At 39.1% G+C, this 20,477-nt stretch overlaps 1 protein-coding gene and 1 long non-coding RNA gene across 2 annotated transcripts in view; both read right to left on the bottom strand.

Annotated features, from left to right (window-relative positions):
- Window positions 1-223: 223 nt before the first annotated feature.
- On the bottom strand, window positions 224-2,367 carry LOC136425644 (uncharacterized). The gene is made up of 3 exons (XR_010754100.1): window positions 2,219-2,367; window positions 666-936; window positions 224-344 (listed from the first exon to the last, which is right to left on the bottom strand). It is a non-coding gene; the product is annotated as an uncharacterized lncRNA (long non-coding RNA).
- A 4,631-nt stretch (window positions 2,368-6,998) lies between these two features.
- The window catches only part of LOC136425688 (glutamate receptor 2-like), a 29,873-nt gene continuing 16,394 nt past the window's right edge, over window positions 6,999-20,477 (bottom strand). The window contains exons 4-10 of the mRNA XM_066414625.1: window positions 18,920-19,111; window positions 17,150-17,379; window positions 16,265-16,362; window positions 11,496-11,723; window positions 9,473-9,740; window positions 8,517-8,745; window positions 6,999-7,985 (exon numbers count right to left, since the gene is read on the bottom strand). Coding sequence (XP_066270722.1) covers window positions 7,893-7,985; window positions 8,517-8,745; window positions 9,473-9,740; window positions 11,496-11,723; window positions 16,265-16,362; window positions 17,150-17,379; window positions 18,920-19,111 — 1,338 coding nt within the window. The 3' untranslated portion in view covers window positions 6,999-7,892. The remainder of the gene's footprint in view (window positions 7,986-8,516; window positions 8,746-9,472; window positions 9,741-11,495; window positions 11,724-16,264; window positions 16,363-17,149; window positions 17,380-18,919; window positions 19,112-20,477) is intronic.

Below are 20,477 nucleotides of genomic sequence, written 5' to 3'. Positions count from 1 at the left end.
GCGGGTGATGCTTCGGAAGATAAACCCTTTAGAATACCAGCGACAATACTGATGACTTAGGCTGCACCAACTAATTTTTATGGATGACGTCCTTTGGAGACCCTAAATCTAATGCGAGAGCGCGAAAAAAAAAAGAAGGGCCGAAAAAAACAAGGTGCCTAGATTTGAAATATAATGTTTGACGACACATGCTAGGACACACATTGAATGAGAGAACACAGTGTAACAACTAACAATTCTTTTATTCATCATGAAAACAGCAATAATTTGAATAAATCAGTTGAAGTTGAACAGCAGTTGTTGTCCTGTCCTGTTTCTTTCCATATCCAATTGATTTTGCAGGCCTGCAGAAACATAGTATATTAAAAAGGCAAAATTAGTTGCTGATTAACTCTTCGCATGCATTACTACATTTTTACCTATGCTTTAGAAATCCTAATGAATAATAGCAATTCTTCAAGAGCCAAATATGGACCAAAAATTATAGAAAAAAAAGCACATATTTCCCCAACAAGTATAAATAATCAGAAACGAATAAATGATCATTATCCATGCAGAATACATGAATGCATTCATCTTACACTCCCCCTTCCCCTTCCCAGATTATAATTTTTTCGTACATGGTACTTGATCCAAAACAGACTAAAGAACGGAACTTTTTACACCTCAAAAACAGACTTGGGCCTGGGAGCTTCAGTTGTGGCAGCTGTCTTGTCGACCTCCATGCGGATGAAACACCCGAACTGCTTGGTTGCCTGCCCCACCTGCAGGCCGGAGTAAACTTCAATGCCTCTCCCGATCTTCTCGTCATTGCAGAAGAAATGCACTGTAGCTGATCTTGAAGACTTGCTTAAAACTGTACGGCCGAAACTCACTCGCCGCTTCAAGTCTCTCGTACAGTTGCGCGAACGTGTTTATTTATGCATTTCGTGTGGCCTAAGGCTATTGGCAGGACGATCCTGTCAGCAGTACAAAAATTTGCTCTGCTGGCAGGACGATCCTTTTCAGCAGTACAAAAATGTGCACTGCTGACAGGACGATCCTGCCAGGAGTACAAAAATTTGCACTGCTGACAGGATCGTCCTGCCAGCAGTACAAAAAATTTGCACTGCTGGCAGGACGATCCTGTCAGCAGTGCAAAAATTTTTACTGCTGGCAGGACGATCCTGTCAGTAGTGCAAAAATTTGCACTGCTGACAGGATCGTCCTTTTTTTCAATGCATTTTCGCAACCAATCAGAAGCTAGCATATGTAATTGCTACGGTAACAGCAGATATTAGGTGTTTCAAGATGTCGGCCATCATCACAGCGTATCTAAGGACCTACCAGGTGATAACAGCGCGATCCGATCGAATCCGACGAACGCATGAGCTGGAAACCGGGCAATTTGAATTTCATACCTTCAGCTAGGCTTAACCTATTCATGGGGCATATTTCGGATCGTGAAATTTCTGACATGCTCCAGTACTGATACTCCCATCCGAGCCCTCTATCAATTGAGCTGAACTACTAGTTAACGTACAACGTACAAGTAACAGCCGTTTCGTTATCACAACTGACTCTTTTTTATGCTGAAATTTTTGAATCCGTCGAATTGACAGCTTGAGAAACGCACTTTTAATAGAAGGAATCCACCCCCCCTCCCACTGGATCCTAATGCCAATTGTTCAATAAATCCCGGGACTTCATCAGACAGGTGTGGTTGTGCTCTATTATTACGAGTCATTTCTAGTTTACTGCTGTACATATATCCGGTACATAGAGGTATGATAGCAGGCAGACAGGCTTTTCTCAAGAATTTAAGAATGTCCAATTGTTCGGAATTTGCCTTTGCTTAAGTTATAATGTTATATTTCCAAGATTTAGCTGCTCAAAATTGGCCTCTTGGTACTCATTCAGGGCGGCCTGGAAATCCGCTCAGTTGGAAAACATATCTCCAGCCTTCATGGCTGCCGCCATGTTCCTCGCTGAGTCCTTTTGCGCGGGCAATCTTTTTGCGAGCTCTGATTGGCTGAAACTTTTTCCTGTCAGCAGTAGACATTTTTTGCACTTCAGACAGGATGATCCTGTCAGCAGTAGAAATTTTTGCACTGCAGACAGGATGATCCTGACAGCAGTGCAGATTTTTCCGCTGCTGTCAGGATCATCCTGTCTGCAGTGCAAACATTTCTACTGCTGACAGGATCATCCTGACAGTAGCCACAACCTTTCGGCCGACGAGTTTTACGTTAATCTTACGATTTGCGGGACTGTCGTAACTGGTCATAGTTACAGGAAGCGGAATTTCTTGTTTTTTTTTCTGGGAACAGACCAAAATCAATGCGCGCGCGGACGTCATCCATAAAAATTACTTGGTGCAGCCTTATATTCAATTAATAATAGCCTCTTCACATATACAATTTGTTTGTGTCAGCGGTATCTTATCACTTCTTTCTTTTTATTTTCTGTATTGGACGTTTGCAATAGTAGCATGTTTGTACCATCTTTTATGTTGAATATTTTGTGTGTGCCTCGTATATAAACATATAGCTTGGGTATGCCATAAATGTGTTTTTTTTGGTACTCTAAGTAGAGCGTGGAATTTCTTTGATGAAAATGAAATAATTTATAGGCTATTGCATACGCCATATTTGAGTTCATGGTACAAAATATGTTACACACGAAGAAATACTGCTGCTGTACCTATAATGATTGTCAGGGAAGATTAATAATATCCGTTATATGACGTTATCAAAATCCCGTGTTATAGGTTTTAAAATACCGATTATGTCTTAATGACGAGAAAATTTAATGGTGAACTTGAATGACATGTTTTGATGAGAGCTTTTTATAGGAGGCAGCAATACTCGGCCTGGAGCAATGTTCGCCAGGTTAATACCAACCATGAGCATGAAATGAGTCCCATTGTGTATAATTAGAATTAATGAATGCCCTGACTGCATTTCGAGGAACATAGACAAAAATGTCATACATTAGCAAAATGAGTTTCAGGTTGACATTGCAATATATATTGCGACTTCATAATAATTTACATGTGAGGTTACAAATTAATTTAAGGATTGTATGATATGGAGACAATCCAAATTTTCATTTCAGTATCAACCAATCAAACAAAGCTTTTACAGCGCCACTAACGTTGGGTGACAGAAAATGTGAAAAAAATTAATACCCATAGCCTTTTAATAAACTACAACGAGGAATATATCTTAAGGTTAGCGTGTCATATCTGTCTATAGTATCTTATCATCATCATCATTTTATAGAATCTTACCAAATCCACCATGCAAAATTGTCTGTACAACTGTGTCCTTACCACCGTGCAAAAGTGTCCGTACCCCAGTGCAAAAATGTACTTAGCCCCGTGCAAAATTGTCCGTACCCCTGTTCAAAAGTGTCGGTACTCCTACGCAAGAGTGCCCGTAACCCTGTTCAAAGTGTCCATACCCCCGTACAAAAAAGTCCGTACCCCCGTGCAAAAATTTCCGTATCCGTGTGCACGGTGGTCAAATTCATGCTAAGAAACTCCCATGTCCAGCCGAATTCGAACGCTGTTCCACGATGTTCGAAATGACGTAATCGAATCCGAACGCACGTTCGATTCGGGGTCACCTGCGGTCATTGGAAGTCCTTACTGTAAATCTCCGCGGCCGGGCCCCTTTCCCCGCTTCAGGAAAAAAACTACGTTTGTCGAAAATATTACCTGTTTTCTGAAGAGTATATCCATGCTGGCACTTTTGTTGTGGACATCCAACATGTAACGAAGCAACTGGCGTCGTTTTTTATGACATTGAATATTAGAAGGATTGTTTACGGCGGTGTTAATAACCCCCTCCCCCTATCCGTGCGGCATGACATGCGTTCAAACATCGTAAAGGTACGGCTCCAAGAAACATCCACCTTACCTCATTAACGATTCAAAATGACCGTAACGGTTTTCCCGAGGTTTGTGTTTTTGGGATTTTTGAAAAATGTCCTTGATTTTGAATTATGGGTGATTGAGTGCGAAAAATGTCAAAAAATGCCATTTTTTCAGAGATTTGTCGATATTCATAATACTTAGAACAAGAAATTAAAAAATCCCAAAAACACAAAGTTTTGTTTTGTTCCTGGTAGACGAAAAATATGAAGATACGAGATATTCATTGACATTTAAAGCCAGGCCTTTGCGATGTGTGCCTGAAAAAACGGTCTCCCTAAAACCTGAAAATAATCGTTTTTGGGAGCAAAGTATAGAAAAATCAGCCATTCAGCGCAAAATGACGACATTCAAAGTTTGCAAAATCGCTAATTTCTTTTTATTTTTACAGAATCTTCCCGTCCCTACTATTTTGTTTATTTATAAATGTTTTGCCGTTAGCCAAAACGTTGCCCCGTGTAACCCGATACCTTGTCGAACGCGCGTAGCAACGGGAAAGAATACCCTAGTGACAGACCACCGTGGTGCAGAAGTGTCCGTACCCCAGTGCAAAAGATTACATACCCCCGTGCAAAATTGTATGAGGGACTTACAAAGCCTGGCTTAAGGCCCATGTACTTCTTTTTCCTCTGTGTTCGTCTTAAAGAAAACGTTTTACTGTATATAAGTCCCTACATAAGAATTGTGTGATGTAGTTTTAATCTGACCCACTGATAACATTTTAACGTACTTATCAAATTGTAAGAATCTAATGAAATTAAGATGTGTCCTCTGACATGCCTGTAATGTTAGTTTCTCAATAAAGATTGATTTATGGATTGATTGATTGATTGATTGATACCCCCGTGCAAAGTGTCCGTACCCCCGTGCAAAAGTATATTTCACACCTTTATGCATTAAAAAAAATCTTTCGAATGTTCCCCTTTTGTCCATATAAGAGAGGAAAGACACGGCAGTACATTTGTATAGGTATAACTATTGGAGATCAGTGCTCTATATTTGGGGCTTTTAACTGCAATACTATTCCAAGTTAATAGTCGGCGCGTTTCAACCATGGAGAGCTTATGCTTACATCATATTACACAACAAGGTTTGTACGTCGGTAAACCCAAAATGCCCTTTTCTGCAGTACCGATACAGATCGCAGTGAGGGTGTTTAACAAAAAAGCCATCACATTGCAAACATTGCTCTGTTCAGAATAAGCTGCATCACAAAGGAATTGTAGAGGGCTTTAGGACTTTATTTGATTTGGTTATATCTTAGACCCTGATACGGATGAAACACGCAGAGATAGAGCACACACACAAACACACACACATACAAAAACACATTTACACAGAAAAAAAAACACAGCACACACAAACACACACACACATGTACATGCACACACCTCACTCACTCACACACGTGCATTCACACTGACATACAAAATTAAACACAAATACACAGATAAACACACACCCACACTTATGTATATACGCACAAATCACACTCACTTACACATGCGCACTAACACATACGCAGATGAACACGCAGGCACATGCACAAACGCTCACACATATACACCAGCACACACACACATGCAAAAAACGCTCACACTCGGACACACTAACGCACGCGTACACACATGTACTTACACACGCAAACATTAACCATGGCAACCTTCCTCAGAGATACACAGGTACGTCGCATCGCTGTACTCAATCACAATTTGCAATGCAGTTTTATCATTTAATCATATTCAGCACGTTACAGCACTAGAATTGTAGACCGTCTATACTTTACATACAATAGAAAGAACGGATTCGACAAATACGTGTTTTTTTTATAAATACCGATGTCTTACTTGTACATTTTGCTACAATTACATACTGTATACGTTTGAAAAATAATTCTTTATATACATGGACGACAATATAGCAAGTTTTATAATAAGCACGTCATCCATAAATAACCGTATATGTACAATTCTTTCAGAGCTGTACTTGGAGTTCCATTGGATAATACTTAATACACTGCAGTTTTGCTACGCTGTTATAAAGAGAAAAAAGAAATACATCAATATCAGTCACAGGTATGCAGCTATTAATTTGGCTGCAGGCGGCGATTTTACTTTACAGAATCTTTTTTTTGCTAATAGGCATTGCTAGTCAGTTATCTGTTATGAATGTTCTGTAGCTTTTTCTTGCGTTTGTATATTGAGTAGGCCTTTATATAGCGAGTATTAATAATACTATTATAAATTGCTATGGATAAAGGTACTACTAACATTTACTACACGCAGTAAGTAAAAGCACTTGTGTAATCTTACATTTAAAACTACTCATGTAACACTTCTAACAAGCATCATGATGTATATATTTGTGTATCTATCTCAGTCATTGAGAAAATAGATATTTGTTGTACTTATTTGTACAGCAGTAATCTTTCACTCGAACGCCACATGCTACAAGGCACGACGATAGTCAAAATTACAGTTTTAACCTACGCACAATATATAAATCTATTACATTGTGAGTCATTAACAATTGACAGGTTTATTTTAGTTGTTGGAGCTTTGTCAAATACAGCCCGCCATGGCAAAGATATAGCGTGTTAGAGACCATAGAAGCTATCCTTATGCACATAACATAGAGACCGAAGGTTTGGCCAAAAGCCAAAGGAATATAAATCCACTTTTTCTTCCAGAAAATCTCATAACTCCCGCATTTTATTGAGTCATAAACACAGCCCCCGGCACATTTTACTTTAGTTCATCTTTATTTTCCCGGCGTTTCTGTACTAAAAGTTACTTATTATCAGTCTGGTTTACGCCTCTTTCAAGTTTTCAGTACTTTTCACTTACTATACTCCATTCCTTCAGCACTTTTAACGGATCCGAGTAGGGATTTATGCCCGCATTGCTGTCAGCACTGGGCAATATAGCTGAACTTTCATAGCACATTGATTGTACTTGGTTCCCAAGATAAGAGTCGAATGGAAATAAAGGGAGAGTTTATAGTAGATGGATTTGATCTTGTCACTTAGTACACATAAAATGTTTTCATATGTGTTTATCATCTACATCTATCCATCTACGTACGTTTTCGATCCCTCGTAGAATTTGCCCTTAGGCTCGTCTCAATGACACTGCAATTAAGCGGTTATCTCATCGGGATGTGCCTGTTGGCTAAGAATTATTGCGGAAACTTTGTGAAGTTAAAGCCATTTTTTTCCTTTCAACCGCAATTACTTACAGCGAACGGGTAAATACTTTAGCTCAAAATGGCCGCACCTGGAACGGCACAGCTCCAGATTCGGTCCAAATTCGATGCAAGATAATTTTTTTAGAATCCTCAGTGTTACCACTGAATTAGAAAATAAATCTTTAATGATGCAATTAGCTTGCTTTTTTTTAATTTTCAAAACTTTCGCCTTTTCATGCATAAACTTGCCGTGGGGTTAAAATGGCGACATATTTCGAGCCTATTGGCAACTGTTCCCGACAAGTTGGCGAATGTATTTTGCAAACAGTCGCCAAAAGGCGTGGTCTAGTGACATCACCGCCTAAGCGTTTCTAGGAGCGTGATTACATAGATACAGTTCAGTAAAAATCGTGGTATGCAATGTATGTATTGGTTCATTCCTTATGGACATACGGTCGCTTTTTTTATCATACGTTTGGTTGCGTCAGAGCATGGTTGCTTCAGCGTATAAATGTATATGGACCAAACATACATTATACCTAAATGCCCGAATCTTCCAGGTATCGGATCCCTCCATTTCTCCTGTCACGTTAATTCGTTTTCTTTTTTAATTCAGGGCAAAATGCTCTATAACTCTTTGAAAAGTACAGCGTTCAATGATACCGACCACATAGGCATTGGCAAAATTTGTCAATTTTTTTCAAAGATCAATGCATTTATAAGTTATATATGCTTACATCTATTCAACTTAGAAAAACCCATGAAGGCAGACGTTGACGTGCCCTTGCTGTCAGTGAAGATTCAGTTCAGTTGTCTGACGCCGAAGCATGTTGTTTTTCATCGGAGCGAAATGCACTTCCTTTTTCTTGTCGTTTTCCTCGGGCTGTTGGATAAAGAGAAAGATCAAAAAAAGACAATGAAAAATAATGCCTAATCATGAACATTATAAAGAATATGCATAAAATACCAGATATGTTGAAATATTTGAATATACAATTTGCAGTATTACATGGGGGGGGGGACGTCGTCGATAATATTAAGAAGGGAAGATCATTTGACACACTTTGCTTATTTCATTCACCTTAGTTTATATCTTATAAGTTTTTTGGGCAGTTCTTTTAGTTTATAACCAGTCTTCAATTTTACTTGTAAACTGTAACGTTTTATATAGTAGCCAACAATAAAAATGTTCAACTATCAAATTATGAGATCGAAATGTGTCATTCAATCATCCTTGATACCATCTTAAGAAATCCCAATGATATTTTATCTATATGGATCTCCTTTTGTAAGTACGCATTGGGATACTAAGGCACTCTCGACGTTGCCCACGGTCAAAGGTAACTTCTTTAACTCACGGGAACGATGCTTAAAACTACATTCGAAAGACAAAAGTAAAAAAGCATAGCATTACCTGAGGCTTGGACTTGCAGAGCTTGACGTAGATTATCTGAACTAGAGTCACCAGTACAGCCAGTAACGCAGCTCCCCCGAGGACATAAAACACACCGAGAAATATGTCTATCCCCAGAGCTGAAGCTGTGTTCACGTCAGCAGCCTCTCCGTCTAGCGGGCAGCCATCTTTAGGCCACCATCTGTTTCGTAATTCATCCATCTTTCCGGTCTCTTGAAGCTTCAAAATGCTGCAGAAATTGAAAGTAAACAACACTTTGATTTCAACGGTTGTATAATAGCTAAAACAAGTTGTGCTTTACTCTCGATCCCTGTGCACCGCCATTTTTTTCTTGTGGTCGGCCATTTTGGAGTCCATTAGCTGACTTATATTGACCACTTAAAGAATTACAACATTAAGCCTATCACAAGTTAATTTCGAAGGCCATGACCACATTTCGAAATAAAATTGGTCTGGTAATTTTGAAATCTATGATATAAAAAGTCTTCAGAAGATCAGGACCCTATTGTTTATCTGCTCAAAATAAGGTTACAAAAAACATCAAATTCTTAAAATAGTTAACATCCTTAGGGGTGGCAAAGCATCCGTACGAATTTAAGTAATTCATACGAGCCATTACGCAGAAACATACGATCCTTTATATTTGTTGGGTCACGTGACATGAACACCAAATTCAAGATGGACTTAGGAGAACGAATTCCTTGTTCGATGTCTTGGCCTTTAAGGTCTTTTAAGAGCCCATCCGGCTAAACTTAGAAAGTCTGCACCAATGTATTCTTAGACCAATGCTTAGACTAACTAGAATGACCAGATTGAGCTAGGTTCTGTGCTATAGCGGGATGACCAACAAATTAGAAATGATCGTATGTTTTCTGCGCGTGCGTAATGGATCGTATGCATTCCGTAAAACTCGTGAAACCACCACAAATGTATCTCGCAGCTTCATCACAACTTACCCAACAGACAGAGGCTTCTTCAGCCAGCTTAATCTCCTCGTTGCAAATCCATAGCCTTTAAACAGGAACGGCTTTCCGAGCAACATCAAGTCGCAATTGTCGTCAGTTCTTACGGCGTACTCAAGAAAAGGGGTTTCCTCAATGAGAACGTATCCTCCCTGGCGCACCCATTCCAGACCCTGTTTACTGCTGTTTGGGAACTTGCTGACATGCTTGTGATTCTCCATTTTCATGTTGTACCACATACGTTCGTATATGGATCCGGTACCTAGTAGAACATATAAACCAATCTTTAATTCCTGAATTCTAAGAGTAACAATGTTTGACCAAATGCAATGGCAAACAGTTCACTGACTTGATGATCAAGATCGGAACAGCTGAATGGTTTTAGTTTTTTTTGCCGTAGTTGGAACCTTTTTTTGCATTATAGCTCTTTTAAATTTGCATCCTTTTTGTTGTTATTTTGTTTCTGAAATATGGGAGATTATTCTGTTGAGGGCTAAAGGGCTTTTAAATGTATTAAAGTAAACTTACGAACTAACCATGTTCAAAATAACCTTGCACTTTAACGTTTAATCAACGTCAAAAAATGATTGCGATCTTACTTCAAGTTTCGTTCTTCAAAATAACCAACGCTAACCAGAGGCGGAGGAGGCTACAAGCTATCTGCAATTAACAATTGCTCACGGATAAAGCCATGTGTTAAATCCTTAATGTGAATTGCACACTTCATAATAGGTAGATATCTGTTGATATGTATCATAAAATGACTCATCGTGAAAAGGGATATCTAGTTGTAGCCACCGATACAAATGCAATGTCATGGTGTTCATCCCTACCAAGCGTCTTCATTGACTGACAGTATTTTTTTCATTGACTGACTCCAATATGTTCTTTGCTTCACAAATCTTGGCAACGCGTATTGTCCTTTAAGGCCACAGCAAGTAATTTTTATGGATGACATCAGCGCGCTCATTAATTTTCGCCTGATTATGAAATAAAAAAAGAAAAGAAATTTCATTGCCCTCCGACGGTGGTCAACATGCCAAAAATGGGCAAATATGTCGTAAACATTGACAGTCTAAGATGTTTCATTGCATATGAATACCCAGTGTAGTTCCTGCCCATGCTGGTATGACAAGCTGTTTTCTGACTTTGTTCTAGTTAATTGAGCTGTATACATATCTTCAAGAACAGTTTGATGTTGACAGTCTAAAGTGTTTCGTTGCATATGAATACCCAGTGTGGTTCCTGCTCATGATGGTATAATAACAAACTGTTTGCTGCATTTGTTCTAGCAAGGACATTATATAAGTAATGGGGGGGGGGATCTAGTTAATTGAGCTGTATACACAAGGCGTTTCATCGCATATGAAAACCCAGTGTAGTTGCTTCAGATGATGGTACAGCAAGCTCTTTTCTGCATTTTTTACAAGGTTTTTACACCATGATTTACAAGGACATGTTTACTGTTGAATCAAGGAGGTTTTAGATTATATAGGAAAACCTCATTGGTTGCATACAGGAATAAAAGACCTGTTGGTCAGGATATCATATTTCTTCGCCTCAATTCTTGTTTAACAAGATTTATGATCTCAAAATTTGAAAATATAGGAATCTTGATTTTTTTTTGCCCGCCTTGTTGTTTTTTTTGCCCTATCTCATTAATCTTGGAGTCTGCGGAGGATGTCATCCATAAAATTTACTTGCTGTGGCCTAATCTTAAAATTCGAAATAGCTGCCCTTCTATGGCATTCACTCAGTAGCTCTAATCGCCAACCCATTGTCTTGTGGCCTCGCCACAAACTATATACAAATTATTTGTCCCAGATTTTCTGTTCAATTCAGATCTTTGAGTTATTCTAATTCACCACTTCTACATTAATTAGAATATCCAGGTCACAGAAAATGTGACCCAATGCATAGTTGATTAGATGAAGTAGGTAGTTCGTGGCGGCCTCCGTCTCTATCAGTTTCATCTTTATAAATAATTAGGTCGAAGAATGAAGGATGGTGTCCCTACCTACTTGTCCCTTGAAGAAGTCATACAGGAAGGTACCATACGTGGCACTGTACCGGATGTTAGTTTGGCTGGACAGGTCATCGATGGACTTGATCGGCGTCACAAGCCGTTTGACGGTGAGGAAAGCCGTGAGGTTGGCCGTGTAGGTGGAGATGACGATCAGGGTGAAGAACCACCAGGCACCGGCCAGAATACGGGAGGGGAGGGAGCGGGGGGCAGGTTCTCCTCCTGTGTGATAAATGATAATAATAATAATAGTCTTTATTGCACATTCCTGCCCAGAAGGGCTAAATGCACAGAAGACCACACGTGGTCTGTAAGGAACATAATGTAAAACATAAATTGATAAAATGCTACATTCTAATGCTAAAAACTAAAGAAAAAAACAAAACAAAAAACATACAAACTGTGGGATATTGCTTAACTAAATGATGATCACCTAGTAGTTTCTTCTCTATTTTTGAAACATTTAGAAATATGACTACATACTTTGTCCATTACATATTCGTTCTTACATGACATCAGGTATATAAAAGTATCCTGTTTTGACATGTTTGTACATTTCTTGTCTAATTCTATTATCTTAAACAACGATTGCCGCTCATCTTTATATAAGGAACAATCAATGAAAAAGTGGCTTTCATCTTCATCATATAAATCGTCACAGAATTCGCATGTTCTATTATTTGGAGGGGTACGGTTTTGCCTGCCAGATTCTATGTGTAGGGAGTGGTCACTGATGCGAAGTTTACACATCGCTCTGCGATGTTCGAAGTTTGCAATGTTTAAATATATTTTTTTGAAAGTTTTGTATGTTCTTAATTTGTTGCCTTGGTTTTCTCTTCGTCCTTTAGCGTGTAATAATATCATTAGTACACATCCGGTCCGGCTCCCCATCTTTAAACCAAAACCCAGGCCGCCCCCCCCCCCCCCCCCATCTACAATAACCCCGTGTCACCTGACCTATGTGACCTTTAACTTCTAGATCACGGGACGACCCATTCAGAGATGATGGAAATGTCGAATGTCTTTTAAATGTCTTATTTATATGTAAACATGTTTTAAATAATTCAAGTTCTTTGCACCAGCTTTTTTCTCTATGTTTAAGATATTATATTGTTATAATTGAAAAGTAGATTTTTAAGCTCCCTATTTCTTATACATCTTTAACGGTATAACGCCCACGTATATTTTACTGACTTATCAATATGTACTTGATCAAATGATGTTTGTAAAAACAGATTTAAAGTATAAAAATTCTTTGGTCGGTGGGATGTGGTGGAAATTGTAGATGATGATTGTCAATAATAGCTTATATAATACCCTTGTAATATGTTGCAAACATTTCAACAAAAAGCATTGATGCTTGACTCAAAAAATACTAATATTGATCCATATCAAATCAAAAGCTAGATTATCAACCCATCATTATACCTAATCACTTTTCTTAATAGTTGAGAGTTTAGTTGTTTTTAGATATCCAACAGGACACTTTCCTATAGGCAGCTGCAGCACGCATAACAATTGACATTGAGTGCATCTGAGGTAATATACCACATTTCATCTGCCTGTCATTTCAGACTGCTATAGGCAATTGGGATTCGTGGAAGATAAATATGTCCTGAGTAAATGATATTGCTACACAGCAACAACAAATCCATTTGATGCGCTGCTGCAACATTTCTATAATCCTTCATGTAAATCACTTCTTCCCCAAATCCCAAAACTGCTGCGTCTTGCAAGAAAATTCATATGTCTTGTCAATATATGGCCTGACGGTCGAAGTTGATAAACGTCTTCACTCAACCTAAGACTATCCTATAAGCCTTGCGTATCCTAGCCTTGAGCAGTCGAAGTCTACGATTCATCCTCACGATTCGCTCTCAAGGCGAAATCGCTACTTCAGCAGAATTGAGTGTATTGTGATAGATGATACTCTCTGGCGACGTTTAATGGAAGAGAAGGACATTATTCAATTGATTCAGTGCCGCGGCAAACTTAACCTTGTATGTTCGACTAACAGTGACGAAAGACAAGCATTGATGCATTCAATCTTAGCTAAGACCGATTCAGATTACCTGCTTCTACGTCTAAGTCATATATCTATTTAGGTTCATGTATGCATAATGCATACAGGCGAGGCCAGTCTAAACCAAATGATTAATATTGTTACCTTCACCAAGAAGGCTATGATTCCGGGCGCGTTTTTTGTTGTCTGTGTTACTTAGTTACCAGTATAACTTAAAAGGTGGTGTTTGGATCTTGATTATATTTAGTATATTAGTAGGGGGTGGCAAAAGGAAGAATTTATAAGATTATGGGCCCTTTACCGGGTTTATATGGTGCTGCAGCGTAACTTCTTGATTTCATATATCGTATTCTAGAAAGGCTGTGGTTAAGATTTTTGGTCGATAGCCCTAGTAGTCGTGAAGAAAAGACATACGATTGGGCATTCAAGAAGCTATTTCTAGAACTGCAGCGGCTTTTACATTTACTGCCTTTGAAACGGAAGAAGTCATGTAGGGATGAATTAATTTTCATGAATTTATTTTTCAATCTTTTATTGCAGTTTCAGGAACAACAATTAATAATCCCGCGCAAAATCAAAACACTCTTATTATCTCCATGAAAAATGGAGATATTGTTTTGGGTGTGTCTGTTTGTCTGTCTGTTTGTTTGTGTTTCCGCACCACTCCAGTCAGCATATTTCAAGAGCCTCTTGATGGATTACGATGCTATTTAGTATGTGGGCAGGTGTTGTGAAGCCGAAGGTGAAGGTCGATTTTGGGCCCCCTGGTATGTGACCTTGATACTGCAGCAGAACTTCAATTTTTGTATCTTTTGACCTGGACGTACTGTGGTCTTGTTCAAGCGGCATTAGGCCACAGCAAGAAATTTTTATGGATGACATCAGCGCGCTCATTAATTTTCGCCTGATTTCGAAATAAAAAACAAGAAATTTCATTGCCCTCCGACGGTGGTCAACATGCCAAAAATTGGCAAATATGTCGTAAACGTTGACAGTCTAAGGTGTTTTATTGCATATGAATACCCAGTGTAGTTCCTGCCCATGGTGGTATGACAAGCTGTTTTCTGCGTTTGCTCTAGTTAATTGAGCTGTATACACATCTTCAAGAACAGTTTAATGTTGACAGTCAAAGGTGTTTCATTGCATATGAATACCCAGTGTAGTTCCTGCCCATGATGGTATAATAACAAGCTGTTTTCTGCATTTGTTCTAGCAAGGACATTATATGGATAATGGGAGGGGGGGTCTAGTTAATTGAGCTGTATACACAATGTGTTTCATCGCATATGAATTCCCAGTGTAGTTGCTTCAGATGATGGTACAACAAGCTCTTTTCTGCATTTGTTGTAGTTAGTCTATTGGGATGTATACACATCTACAAGGACATGTTTACATTAAATCAAGGAGGTTCTATATCATATATGAAACCTCATTGGTTGAATACAGGAATAAAAGACCTGTTGGTCATGATATGGATTTAAATCCTACAACATTTTAGTACATGCATTTAAATCCTACAACTGACAGTCTACTTTTAGCCTCCGACGGTACTACAATCGGGCAAGTTGACGATTTTAAGTACCTCGGAGGCTACACTGATAGTATACATGACATGAATATCAGGATAGCTCAGGCATGGAGTGCCCTCCACTCATTACAAAAAATTTGGAAGTCTCCGATTAGATAAAAAAACAAAGACAAAAGTGTTTAAAGCATGTATAGAAGCAATCCTTTTATATGGCTCTGAATCCTGGGTTATGACGACGACACGCTCCAGAAAACTCAATGGCGCTTACACGAAGATGTTCCGTGTGATCAACAATACACCATGGTGGAAGCACGCTACAAATAAACAGTTATATTGACCATTGCCATATGTCACCACAGTGGTGAAACGTCGACGGCTGAGTCTTGCGGGCCACGTTGTATGTAGCAGTGAACCAGCGGGAAAGCTTCTGCTTTGGAACCCGGACGCAAACAGAAGGATTGGTCGACTAATCACAACTCTCAAGAAACTCATAGAAACTGAAACTAATTTGGAAGGACAGGAACTCCTTTCTGCAATGAATGACAAGAAATTCTGGAGGACGAACTTCTCTTGCTGCACCTCGAAAGAGGAGGAACGATGATGATGATGGTCATGGTATCATATTTCGTCGCCTCAATTCTTGTTTAACAAGACTTAAGATCTCAAAATTTGAAAATATAGGAATCTTGTATTTTTTGGGCCGCCTTGTTTTTTTTTCGCCCTATCTCATTAATTTTGGAGTCTGCGGAGGATGTCATCCATAAAATTTACTTGCTGTGGCCTTACTTACTTAGCACAAAAAAGTGACTCGTAACGATTTATGAAAAAAATACAGTAACCAAGGTGCGAAAGAAAAATGGTACGGGACAAAAACAAGCATTGGCATAATTACATAAACCTTTTGGTGGCTAATACATACAATTTGGTTACAGCTAAAATTAGCACATTAACATTTGAAGATAATAAGGGAGATACATTAAGCATAAGATGAACGAAATAGTTGTCAGTAAAAGTATCTATTTATGATTTTTGACGTCATGTAAGTAACTTTGATGAAGACCAACGTAATATGTGTGTTAATTACGTAAATAAAGCAATGTTTAGTACCTACAAAGGTGTTGAGAGATAAAGATCATATCTATTTTAAATGGAAAACGAATACGGAATAACGAACGGATAATGTGTATCATGAGACAATGTTCTCGCACCAACCTTTCCTTACTATTGACCAGTACGTCAACCACAAGCTGTTCTTCATGTTGAACTTGACGTCGTTGTCATAGTTTGGGTCACCCACATTACACTTGTATCTAGAAAACAAGAAATTTATTTGCATATCATTATCATTGTCTCCTGGATTATATGTGAATGCTTGATGTTCGCCTGTCGGTCGATAAGGTAAAGTCTTGAATATGTAATGCTATTGAAAATTGTTTTATTGTTTTATTGTTTGAAATGAGCTGCCTATTGATGTCAAAGTATCGGTAATGGAAAGCAAATCTAGACTGTACAAGTTGCCAGGATAGAGGGGAGGGACAATAATATGAGTTGCGCCATGTCGTGCACTGTCCATGCCGTCGAATTTTTTAAAAACATTTTTAAAAAAGATTTTTTCCTGGCCAAATTTTTCAAAGAAAAGTCCTAATGTCCAATATGGAAGACAGAAGAATGTGTATTTCTAAAAATCTGCCCAAAATATGTGACGTTTGGCATATGTCGACCTCTTATTTACCCCTAAGTCTTTTCTACTGGTCAGACTGAGCCGTTAGGACAGGGGGTAAAATCCTGGTCCCATTTCAATTTTCTGGCTGTAGCTTGTTAAATACAATAATTGACCTCCTGTTTATTTATCGAAACAAACCTGAAAAATGCAGATTTGCGTGGTCGTAATTTAAAGTTTTGAAATGTAGATACATTTTGGTTCAAATGAATCGTTTTATATAGCTTAACAATGTGTTTCATTGGAAAGTACATTTACTGGCCCATCCCTTGAACTCGTTTTCAAGTTGATTAGGGTACTGACATTTTTAAACGAAATGGCAACGCCACTGCAACTTGCCTGTTAGGAAAGGGCAGGGTTATAACAAGATATCTTACCTGATCCTACTTGTGATGTACAGTAGAATGGCAGTCCCTATTAATGCTCCAAGGATGGAGAACCACACCCTACTGTTGAACGGCAGTAGGAAGGCGAACAAAGATGTCCCTTTTGGTTCGGGCTTCCGGATGAGAAGCCCCGCCCCGAGATCCATGAACGGGTTGGTGAAGTCGACAACTTGTTCTCTAGCTGAGCTGATTGTTACTGGTGCAACAGCCACATCAGCTTTCTTCATGAAAGGACGCGAAAAAAATTAATTTTTAATAATTAATCAAAATAAATTATGACCTCAGCTTACATGCAGTCCACATTAAAAGCTAAATCAAATCTATTTATTTATATTTGTAACAGATTGATTTAAAATTGTAAAGGGAGGCTAAAGTAGGGTTTTTAGAAACGTTTATACAGAAGAATAGGAAAAACTTTATTGTGCAACAACTATAACAGATAAACTGTATGGCAACTTGTACATACATGGCTCTTGATCTATTGCTAAAATTTTGCAATCTTAAAGAACAAACTCTACTTTATGAATAGTTTTAGCAATAAAGGCAAAATAATAGACTTAATCATTTATGTGTATTTGAATTAGGCTGCACCAAGTAATTTTTATGGATGACATCCGCGCGCGCATTGCTTTTGGTCTGTTCCCAGAAAAAATACACAAGAAATTCCGCTTCCTGTAACTATAACCAAAGAGTTACGACAGTGCCGCAAATCATAAGATTAACGTAAGACTCGTCACGCGAAATGCACAATTCCACAGAGTATGTGGGTTCGGTCGCTAAATATGTAAGCATAAAAGTGAAAAAGGGCAGCAACGTTGTTGTTGATTGGTACGCTCTCGATGTCGGTCAGGGAGAGCTGAAGTTCGCGCAACTGTACGAGAGACTTGTAGCGGCGAGTGAGTTTTGTCCGTACAATTTTAAGCAAGTCTTGTCAAGATCAGCTATACAGTGCATTTCTTCTGCAATGACGAGAAAATTGGAAGAGGCATTGAAGTTTACTCCGGCCTGCAGGTGGGGCAGGCAATCAAGCAGTTCGGGTGTTTCATCCGCATGGAGGTCGACAAGACAGCTGCCACAACTGAAGTTCCTAGGCCCAAGTCTGTTTTTGAGGTATGAAAAGTTCCGTTCTTTAGTCTGTTTTGGATCAAGTACCATGTACGAAAAAATTATAATCTGGGAAGGGGGAGTGTAAGATGAATGCATGATAATGGTCACTTATTCGTTTCTGGTTATTTATACTTGTTGGGGAAATATGTTGTTTTTATTTCTACCATTTTTGGTCCATATTTGTCTCTTGAATAATTACTATTATTCAATAGGATTTCTAAAGCATAGATAGAAATGAAGTAATGCATGCGAAGAGTTAATCAGCAACTTATTTTGCCTTTTTAATATACTATGTTTTTGCAGGCCTGCAAAATCAATGAGATATGGAAAAACAGGACAGGACAACAACTGCTGTTCAACTTCAACTGATTTATTCAAATTATTGCTGTTCTCATGATGAATAAAAGAATTGTCTTGTTTTTTTCGGCCCTTCTTGTTGTTTTTTCGCGCTCTCGCATTAGATTTAGGGTCTCCAAAGGACGTCATCCATAAAAATTACTTGGTGCAGCCTTAGGATAGCTTTACGTCTTAGCTATTATCTATATCTAAATATCACCTTCTTTCTAATATTTCCACATATATCAGGGCACGAAAATTGATATCCCTGTTGAGACCAAAGCAAGTTCAATGCTTGATTTTTTTTCAATCACACACCTTCCTCATGACTTCACCGATAAGACCTCCCCATGACTTATTGGCGTCCAGTGACCCGTATGTGCCATCGGGGACCAAGTAAAGGTCGAAGGTGAAGCCGAGTTCCGCCGCCAAAGCTGTTATGATATCGATGACAAAACCTGTAAACTTCGCCTCGCCGCCCAGTTTGTTGACCATAACATATGGCTCCTCCTACAAACACGAACAAGAAGATGGTCAATATAGTTATTAGAGAATGGCATTTACTAACATTGGAAACTAATATCTTAGTAAAAATCCTAAGGGCAAATATGGCTGGATCTTACTCCTACTGCTTGGTGGCACAGCAGCGAAAAGTGTGCGGCTCCAAACATGACTAATTAATAAGCTTGTATAACGAACCATGAGCGTGGGGGATACAAGCTTAGTCACGTTTGGGCTCGCACTCTTTTTGCTACAGCGCCACTTACCAGTAGAAGGTATTGATTCAGTCATAGTTACCCTGATGGTGTTTGGGACCGAATTCTCCTCGCTACTGCTTTGTGGTGCTGAAGCGAAAAGAGTGCGGTTCAAAACGTGAAGCGAAAAGAGTGCGGTTCCAAACGTGACTAAGCTTGCATTATAAACCATGAAGGTGGGGGTGGGGGATACAAGCTTAGTCACGCCTCGGACCGCACTCTTTTTGCTGCAGCGCCCCCTAGCAGTAGGAGGCAGATTCAGTAATAGTTACCCTGAGGGTGTTTGGGACCGAATTCTTCTCGCAGTAGCGCCACGGAGGGCTGCAAATCTTCTGCACCCAATTAGAACTACTCATGCCTGGAGGGTATACCGACTTCAATCACGAGTGTGTGGGTGTCTTCATTTTGTTGCCCGCACACTCATGCATTCTTCCTCATTAGCATTTTTACTGAACATCCGATAACGGAACGGTACGGTACTTAGGTGTTCTCAACACAGCGTGGGATTTGGACAATATAATTTAGTTAGACCACAGGCAATGCTAGACTGTGTGGCATTGCTGAGAAGACTTCTTTAGACACGATTTTCTTGTCTAGTATACACGGTACCGCAGACCAAAAAAAACACAGTTGGTGTTAAATAGTACTTAAGCTGACATAGAAATATTGTCTAAGTACCCTGTATGGCAATGTTACACATACGAATAGACTCACGTGACCCGGCCTTCTGATCCCCATTCTTGGCCAACCTTTAACCCAATTTCATTGGCTAATCCAACCGATATTGAGGATGCCTCGTCACAGCGCTGTTATTCACATGAGATAGGAGTTTTATATGGTCGTATGCAGCTCATGTAGCCACCGTCTGACTACGTTCGTTCACCCCCGCTCCCAGTTTAACGGTCTAGCACATGGCTTCTTCCGTATGACCTCTTCCTTTGAAGGGCACTCAAAAGTCCCTCACAACTTTAATTCTTAATACGATTCACAAGGGAAAACAGCGGTGACCTTTCCATTAGACTCTTATAATTGAACTTGAATTCATGACATTATGAAGGGCAGGATGAAACGCTGAACAAAATAATTTGCCATTTTGAAAGTTAATGTCCTATCAGGGGATG

Source organism: Branchiostoma lanceolatum, chromosome 19 (genome assembly GCF_035083965.1).
Source record: "Branchiostoma lanceolatum isolate klBraLanc5 chromosome 19, klBraLanc5.hap2, whole genome shotgun sequence".
In the NCBI taxonomy this organism is placed as follows: Eukaryota; Metazoa; Chordata; class Leptocardii; order Amphioxiformes; family Branchiostomatidae; genus Branchiostoma; species Branchiostoma lanceolatum.
This window is presented reverse-complemented; position numbering and strand designations above follow the sequence as displayed.